The 9,374-nt window shown below is 48.0% G+C and overlaps 1 protein-coding gene across 2 annotated transcripts; it reads left to right on the top strand.

Moving 5' to 3' along the window:
• The first annotated feature begins 748 nt into the window (after nt 1-748).
• Nucleotides 749-3,160, top strand: LOC113985868 (outer dense fiber protein 3-like). Of its 2 annotated transcripts, none has more exons than XM_027717076.2 (7): nt 749-847; nt 1,167-1,289; nt 1,410-1,610; nt 1,793-1,894; nt 2,248-2,369; nt 2,796-2,933; nt 3,045-3,160. In XM_027717076.2, exons 2-7 carry the CDS (start codon nt 1,184-1,186, stop codon nt 3,138-3,140), a joined length of 765 nt encoding a protein of 254 aa, XP_027572877.1. In that variant the 5' UTR covers nt 749-847; nt 1,167-1,183; the 3' UTR covers nt 3,141-3,160. The 2 variants fall into 2 exon arrangements, with proteins under 2 accessions (XP_027572877.1, XP_027572878.1); XM_027717077.2 differs by having other exon boundaries at nt 756-859.
• Nucleotides 3,161-9,374: the final 6,214 nt, after the last annotated feature.

The raw sequence follows: 9,374 nt of genomic DNA, 5'->3' as shown, positions 1-9,374 counted from the left end.
AATTGGACACTATCAGCTTCCCAGCTCAGTTCAGGGGATCTCCCATTGCAAATGACTGCAGGCACTACAAGCGGTTGTTACGGCTAACTCACAACATTTATTCACCACAGAGGAAGGCCATTCTTACACTGTTGCTTAAAGATGGGTAGAAGCTCAGGGGTTGAGCCTCACCAGCAGCTAAGCCACATTAGCAGTTTACTCACTCCTTTCCCTCCAGAGCTGGATGGAGGAATGAATAGAAAGGCAAAAGCAAAAAAAGTGCAAAGTTTGAGATAAAGCAACTCTGCTTAACTCTTCCAGTCCTTGGGGAGGCTGTTCCTCCTTTCTGGCTAAGTGGTGATGCCAAAACAATTCTCCTCTGATTGCTAGGGAATGTGGTGGGAATTGGAGCAGGCAGTTCTCACAGACTCTTCGAGGCAGGAGCCTCTCCCAGCTTCATGGTCAGCAGTTCATTCCAGACTCAGCCCAGTGACCAAATCCCTGTCCTCAGGCACCACTTGACTAGAAAGGGCTGTACTGGGTATCTGTGCATGGGGACACAAGCAGGTCTCTGTGTGGAGAATCTGGGTGGGGCTGCCCCATGCTGCACTCAGCCAGTTCCATGGCAACCCCATGCCCAGCCACAGTGGAGGCCGTATGGCTGCTGCACAAACAACATCCTCAGCATCACAATGGGCCTCACCCCATGATGGCCCTCATTGGGTGAGGGTGGCCTTTTGTGATATCACCTAGTGATGCACATCACCGATGATGGATCCACCCAGCAATAGATTATGAGGACACCGAAGACCTGGCGTCCCTCGCTGGTTATATCCGGGCATCCCACCTAGCCAGTGTCAAACTCCAGGCAAGCAAGTTTGTGAGCATACGCATCTGAGACTATCTTGCTGCTGTGTTAATGCCGTGGTCCTAGGCTGCTGTGTGCCAGGCCAGCAAAATCTACCCGTGGGCACAGCAGGGAGGTTTTTCTGCATTTTTGCTACAGACTTGCTGCTCCCCTCATCCCTCCTCCTCTTTTATTTGCTACTTGACTTTCCTACTTCTCTACTTCTTTACGTTTTTCTGTGATGTTAGTTTCACTTTTTTGCCCATCTGGGCTACAGGAAAGCTCCACACCAGGGCCCTGTCAGGGAAGCCCCTCGGTAGCTCTCCTGTTTTTCCCATAGTTTTTGTAGCCACCAACATGGAGGGACCATGGGTGGGCACCTGGAGGCCTCATCCCCGACGTGGCCCCATTCTGGCAGAATTCAGCACTCCAGGACCTAAATACTGGATCCCTGGGACAACAGGTAAACCAACGATCATGGGGAGGTGTGGGGGAGGCACAGCACATCTGCTGTTTCCACTTAGAAACTACCTTTCATTGTGCAGTTGCAGGCAGATGTCCTTTCACAGGCTTTTTTTCCCAGGTCACGCGTCTCATGATCCCACCAGAGACAAAGCCCCTGCATACACATTTAGAGGGGCCAAAGGTCCAGTTGCAGAAAGCTGCTCTCCAGGTCCTCGATACTTCATCCATCCCTCCATCACCAAGATTGGGAAATATGTGCCTCCATCAGCACACCTGACCGGACGTCCCAAAACCAAGTCTGAGGTCACCCCTGGACCTAGTGAGTACCGTTTCTGCAGCTCTTCTTCCAGGCCTTACTGTTGTCCTGTGCCACAAAACCACCTCTGAATGGGCTTCAGAGTGTTCCAGACAGGAAACAAACACCTCCTCCTGACCTCTCCTCTTTGGCTTGCAGTTAGGTATCCAGCTTCACTACTTTTCTCGGCTTTTCCTCTCTCTCAGGTGACTATTCCACAGAAAAGGCTGACAAACATGTCTACTCTAATGCACCAGTACAGTCCATGGTCTTCCGGCACAAGCTCAGTGATGCTCTCCAAACACCAGGTATGGGAACTTGGGGAAACAGACTCTCTGCCTATGTGTCCTCCAGAGAACATCTGCTGCACAGCTTCTTCAACAGGCCTAGCGAGAAGCCTAGATGACAGGATGTAGCATGCTCTTGACAAGCTTCTTGCTGTCCAGGAGCACCAACTTCTCCCATCTCACAGAAGAACCAGCACTCTGGCTTTGAATGGCCAATGTCTGCCATGTGCAACAGAAGGCAGAGTCACTGGGAGGAGGGACAGGATACCCATCCTGCTTATCAGAGCTGGTTTGGTAGACTGATTCTCTCCTACCTAGGCATTGCTCCCTTTCCCACAGGACTCACCCATGCTCTCTTCCCATTCCCTTTCCAGGTCCTGGCGCCTACACCCTTCCCAGGCTGCTGGGACCCCACACAGTCTACACCCATGCCGAGCCATGCTACTCCATGAGATGGAAGAGTATGTACAACAGCTGTTTTCAAGACCTGGCCAAGGTGAGCTGTGCTTCTCTGCTCTCTTGCAGCAGCAGTGGAAGCTCAGCTGCTCTCTTTAGGGCAGCAGGGCTCCAGTGGCTGCTGCAGCCCCGTGTAACACACTCTTCCCTGCACCTGCAGCAAAGCCTGAGAAGCCATGGGGCCCCAGGCTCTCTGCTCTTACCAGCAACACTGACACCTGCAGTCCCTCGCTTTCCAACACTAACAGCTTTGGTGGGGCACAGCTCATTGGCACTAACAGCAATCTCCCTTCTCCTCTGGGAAATCTGTCTCTGCAGGAGAACAGGAGGTGCCCTCCTTCCCAAGGTTCTGTGCCTCCCACACCACTTCTCTATCCAGCCACCTAGAGCAGTGCAGCCCACATGGGGGTTCGGCAAAAATCAACACTGTTTTTTCTACCCATCAACCTCCCTGCTTCTCTTACAGACACCAGGTCCTGCGGCATTCTCCAAAGTGGAACTGGATGTCTACAAAAAGAGGGCTCCCAAGTACACAATGGGACTAAAAACTAAACTTACTGACAAGACCCTGCGTCCAGGGCCAGCAGACTACAGCGTGGGAAAAGTAAGGCAACATGTCCACAAATGTGTTATGCTGGTTGACCTTCACTTGAGGACAAGTCTGGAGAACAAGGCATCACTGTCACACTTATTTCTTCCCACTTTCCCCTTCCAGGTGACGCTGATCAAGGCCCGGGAACCTGCTTACACTTTCGGACTTCGTCATTCCCTCTACAAAGCTGCTTTATTACCTCGGATGCCTCCTGAATAAAACCAGATACCTCCAAAGATCTTTTCTGTTTACCCTCTGCTGCAGGGATGCATGGGTGTGCATGGGTGGAGACCATTGGTTCTCTCCTTTTCATGTCTACGCCTCAGCCAAAACACAGCAAGGTGAGGGCGAGGGGAGAACAGTGAGGTAACAGGGTGAGCAAGACTGACATCTCCAACAGCACTGTTTCACTTGACCAGAGCAAAGCACTGTGCTGTGAAAGCATTCCAGTGCCACCTTGCACGCTTTCATCCTACGGCTAAACATCCCACAGGTGTAGGTTGGCCCCCAAGGGCACAGCCCTTCTCAGCATCCTCCTTTACAGTGCACATGGGCGGCACCTGCGCACCAGGGTGCACCCAGAAACACAGCTGCTCTGCATCACCTCTTGACACGGGCAGGGCCTCATTTCCATAGGCAAGTCGCCAGAACACCAACAGTTACGGAGAAAGAATCATTACACTCAGTCTGAAAATGCAAGAACCCAGATGGCAAGGGACCTCGGAAGGTCCATCCAGCCCTTGTGTGAGAAAGGCAGCCCGGAGGAGAATATCTAGCACCCAGCCAACTGCAACTTGATTGCCCCCAGCGATGGGATTCTACTGCATCTCTGGGGAGCTGTTCTTCCCTTCTGGCTAAGTGGTGATAACAAAACGATTCTCTCCTGGTTTCTAGGCAAAGGGGTGGGAATTGGAGCAGGCAGTTCTCACAGACTCTTCGAGGCAGGAGCCTCTCCCAGCTTCATGGTCAGCAGTTCATTCCAGACTCAGCCCAGTGACCAAATCCCTGTCCTCAGGCACCACTTGACTAGAAAGGGCTGTACTGGGTATCTGTGCATGGGGACACAAGCAGGTCTCTGTGTGGAGGATCTGGGGCTGCCCCATGCTGCACTCAGCCAGTTCCACGGCAGCCCCATGCCCAGCCACAGCAGAGCCCCTTAGGCAATATGGCTGCTCCACAAACAACTGAATGGTTAGTCCGAAGATGGTGCCAGCAGTGTCTGGGTGCCCATTCATCTGATGGAAGGGTAGGTGTGACAGCAGGAGGCAATAAGCAAAGTTCCCAGGATCGCGATACTCAATCCCTACTGTGTCCTCAGTGAACGGACATCCCCCATAGCTTTTGGAGGGCACTGCTGGAGGAGGGACATAGTCTTTCAGGGAGCTGTGACAGTGGAACCCATGCTAGAGTGTACCCAGGCAGCGCCTGAGCATGGCTCCAGGCAGGAGCTGCCAGCGGTGGGGTGCAACTGCCATGGGGAAAGGAGAGTGGGCAGCAGGTAGTTTTTTTATTTTCTCACTATCTGAATAAATAGCAGTAAATTACACTAATTTTCCCCAGCCGAGTCCATTTCACGCATCGTTATCTCCATTGACGAGCTTTTCCGCATTATTTTCCACCCCTGCCCTCCTGCTGAAGATGGGCCTTGGAAGACCTTTACTGCCGGTGTCTCCTCACAGTGAAACCCAGAGCAGACGTTTTCCTTCTCAGGTGCCCTTGTCTTTGAGTTGAAATGCCTTTGGTTAATGGAAGTATTTTAACTAAAATTATATCAAGATCTAGGTGAATTAAAAGGAGCAGAGCAAAAAAAATTTAGAATAATAAGAAAAAATAAAAGCTACTATTGCAAAGGACGGACAGAATGTAGCACCCCAGCCCCAGAATTGCAAGCTCATCTGCGGGTTTTACTTTTAAAAATATACAGGGTTCTTCAATACCTTGAGATAGCGTAAAGAGAATAAGCCACACACTTTTTCTCAGTAAGTGTCTTTACTAATAATTTAGGGGAGAAAATAAGAGAAATTGGCAAAAGTTCAAAAGGGTAGCATACAATCAAACAAAGCATTCCACCAAAGTACTGACCCAGTGCATCACAACCCTCACAATTTAGCAGGATCAAATCCCACTAACTTTAAGATACCCAAAACATCAAGGAGCAAAGAAAGAGAAGAAAAAGCAAGGAGAGAAGAGAGAGAGAAAGATTATAATACAGCTACCACTGGATCCTTGTGGAAGTCCAGCTCTCACATGTCTAAACGGCAGGACCATGACTGTGTGGAGAGCATATGCCTTTGGTTTTATCTGCTCTTGTCCTTATGGCCACCCCCTGTCTCAGGTGGGACCTCCAGCCCACTGGCCATTCTAGGGCTCCAGACCAGGGTGAGGGGCAATGTTCTTACTGTCCCTGACAATCTGAGACTGGGTTAGGGGCTCCAGGAGGTGTGGTGTGTTGAAGCTTTCCCAGGCTGCCTTTGACTGGCAGCTGCTCTGGGGTTTCTCTGTGTGTGCTCCAGGGGCCTGCTATGAGGGATAGGGTCCCATGTCACCTCCATGAGGTTCCACTCAACCCCTCCCCCCTCCACACACACACATCCCCAAGCTGGTTCTGACCCAATGATATAATCTAATGCCTCACACAGAGGGAAATGAAGCTTGGGTTAACATACTGGATGTTCAGTCCTTTGTGGTACAGGAAAATGTTAGAAATTGTATTTTTAATCTACAAAAGAAATTTTGCTTTACTAGTATTAGGTAAATGGATTGACACAGGCAATCTTGCTGTGGTCCATATATATGAAATTCCTGCATCACACGTGGTACAAGAGATGTCCCGGGTGCAAGAGTGGGAGCCTCACAACCCAGAGGGGGTGAGAGCCTCTCTGTGTTTGGCATATTGCAATATATTGCAGTTCACATGTGCCCAGTCATCTGCATTTATGGTGGGCTTTTTGTCTGATTTTGTGTGGTTTAATTACCTAGTGTTAACAAAACCATAAGTGCATAAAAGGCTTAAAAATTTCCCTGAACAGAAATTGCACATTGCAGATCATACTCAACCTATTTCAAACAACCTGTGTCCTTGGGCACCACTGGACTAGAAAGGACTGTGCTGTGTCTGTGCATGTCTCGTTGCTCACACATCCTCATCATGGACCAGTTCATCAGCCTGGGACCCAAGTACTCAATTCCCCCAGACAGTAGGTAAACTGAACATCATGGGGTGGGGGAGGGGGATATCCTTGACTGTCCCCATGTACCTGCACTGATGATGCATAAGGTATATATCTGTATCCAGAACTTAAAAGATGTTCTCTTAATATGTGATCCCCTAGCCCCACTCTTGTGTGTCCCCATGTCCTCCCTTCACTCACAGATGAGGTCGATGACACTGCTCTATGGGAACAATGTTGAGGCAGCGGTGGACAGCATTTGTTGGTTTGTACAGATTTTGTACCCCCAACAGTAAGGTGTGCTTGTCTTGCCTGGAAGAAAGGCTGGAGAAGTGGTACTCACTTGGTCCAGGGGTGACATTGGTCTTGATCTTGGGACATCTGCAGATGTGTAGTGCTGGATCCACATCCTTCCTATTCTTGTTGATGCAGGGATGGATGTAGTACTGGGGACCTGCAGAGCAGCTGTCTGCGATGGGACATTTGGCCCTTTGCAATGTGTGAAATTTCTACGGTTTCTCAGTAGAAGCAACAGATGCGCTGTGACCCTTTCCAGCCCCAAGTCCTGCCCCTGTGATTCTTGGTTTACCTGTCATCTCAGGGATTATGTACTTGAATCCCAGGGTGGTGATGTGGCCACATGGATGATGAGGCCTCCAGGTACCAGCCCAGGCTCCATCCATGTTGGTGGCTACAAAGCCTATGGGAAGAACAGGAGAGTTGCTAAGGAGCTTCCCTGACAGGGGCCCAGTGTGGAGCCTCCCCGTAGCCCAGAGGGGAAAGAAACTTAAACTACTATTACAGAAGAAAGTGAAGAAGAACCAGAGGAGAACAGCAGGAAGATGAAGTAGTAGATGATGAAGGAGGAGAAAGGATGGAAGAGAAGGGAGCAGAAAATTTGTAGAACAAGCTCTCTCCTGTGTGCTCAGGCAGTGCTTGTAGGCCTGGCAAGGAGCAGACTGGCACCCCAGCACTGCCAGGCCCAGTGCCACACACGGAGCTTGCTCTGACAGGTCTTCTCCTATCTTTCTCCTCTAGACAGAAGGCTCAAGGGTGTTCCCCTCTGCTCAGCACCCATCAGGCCTCATTCAGCACTATGTCCTCTTTGGGGTCCCAAAGATAGGCTGACAAACTTTAGGGGCTCAGAGGAGGCAAGGATTGTCTGTGTGGCGGGGGCTGGTTCAGCACAGAGCAGAGAAGGCCTTGGTGCATCTCACAGCGCGACACGGTGCCTATGGGTATGACACCTAAATATGTTTTGCCCTTGAAAAAACAACAAACAGACCTTGATGATGTCTGCAAGGCAGAAATGTGCAATGAGGGAAAAAAAAAAGTGATTTTTTTTGTTAATCTAACAGCCATATGTTCTTGTACTGTTGGGTCGCACGATAATACAAATTCACATTTGAACACCTCAGATTTCTGTTTCATGTCTTATTTTCAGTGGTCCCTTAATTTATGTTTTTTCTTGGAGAGGGTGATTTGGGCCTAGTGTTTGTAAGCAGAATTTGCTGCTGAGGGTAACGTTCAGGAACAACTCTGTGGTGCCACCTTTGGGAGCTTAAGCATGCAAATAAAGGCAAGAGAGGCCTTTCCCTAGAATGCAGAAGAAACTGAGCAGACTTTCCTGTGTGCACTCTCAGGGCACACAAGAAAAGCTGGATGCCAGCCACAGACACATAATGTTTTCAAATTTCTCCCCGGTAAGTAAATATAGATAAATTCTCCATACATTGTAACTGCCAGTGTGTTTAGCAATTATTGAAAATGCTGGTGAGTCTGATAAGTTATTTTCATGTTTAAGTTTGCATCTTAGTTTTAGGGAACAGTTATCGAAGGGAAATTTGTCAGAAACATTAGCAAGAGTGTTATTATATTAGTCTTAATGATAGGAAAGCAAGCAGCATGTGTGCTCTAAGACACTGAATCTCAACCAGCCAAATGGCAAGGATTGGCCTGAAATATCTAACTCTCCTCTTGAGACTGTGACATGCTATCGATTTGCGTTGCTGAGTTGTCTCAGCATTAACTTGAATAATTAAAAAATTTCCATAATGAAAGGTTTTTTATGGTTAGAAAATCCGAAGTGGCTGCTCTCTCTGAGAGAAGCCTGTGTAGTTCACTTGTTATGGATATGTTTGTTCTGTAAAAGTTTATAGAGGAGAATCTCAGCTCTGTTTTGTCTTCTATAGCCTTTTTTTGGACATACATGACCAGAGAGAATTGTTCTCTGTCTAAGGGGATTTCTTTTTTATACTAAAACATGATGAGGTGGTGTATCCACTTTAATATGTTCCTACATTTGAGGATAAAGGATAAGCTAAGATATACACCAGAAAAAAAATCCCAAACATCCTTATTTCATCCTCATTTTTTCTCTGGAAGGGATTTAAGGACTCTGGCCATCTGGATGTCTGGCAACTCAGTCAGAGCTGTGGCTACTGTGTGTGTGCAGATTAACTGTGTAGCACATGCACAGTAAGTCCAATGTGTCCAGTACACATTAGACCTGCTGCACATGTGCTGCACAGATGGTCTGTGCATACACAGTAAATCAGCTATGTTAAGCCTACTGCACATATGCAAACCATCTGTGCATTGCACATATGTATATTTTTGCATGGGAAATCCCTAGTCAGAGCATGAAAGGTTGTGGCAGGGAGGAACTCCAGTGGTAGAGAGACCATGAGAGACTCTGACAGTGGCATAAATTAAAACAGCTCCTTGCCTGTTTTCGCTCATGTCGGCCAAAGCTGCAACAAATGAGTTCCTCAGAATCAGGAATGTGACTAGCTGCACAACAGTTTTAATCTCTGTAACGATTGGCTGCAGAGAGAATCTGTATCAAAACCATTATAGGCAGTGATTATCAGCTAGAATTGCAGCTACAGTTCATCAGGTAGCTCAAGTGGACAAGGTCTGGTATTTTACTTATCCAATAAAATAGTGGTGCTTATGGTGCAGGCCTCAGGGATACGTTTAGCCAATTATCTTTTTTTTATTTCCCAGTAACCCTTTTGCTTCTGTTCTAATATTCAGCTTTTTTACATAAGCTGTTTGAGCCTGACAAGGATGTTTGCTGGTTAGGCACAGCTTACATATATATAGAAAAAAATTATTTCTTCAGTGTGTATGCAAGTTATTGTTTATTATGTTCATGTACATCCTTAAATCCCAGTCCTGAGAGTGACTAATGTGCTCTTTAAACTAAGTCTGCTTTAAGTCTGTCTGTAATGAGTTCTATGGAACCAAACTTGAAGATCCCCTTTTTTACGCCACGAAG

This window comes from Pipra filicauda, unplaced genomic scaffold, assembly GCF_003945595.2.
Source record: "Pipra filicauda isolate LSUMZ 115617 unplaced genomic scaffold, ASM394559v2 scaffold134_size1991817_pilon, whole genome shotgun sequence".
In the NCBI taxonomy this organism is placed as follows: domain Eukaryota; kingdom Metazoa; phylum Chordata; class Aves; order Passeriformes; family Pipridae; genus Pipra; species Pipra filicauda.
Note: the sequence above shows the minus strand (reverse complement) of the source record. Positions and strands in the feature narration are given on the sequence as shown.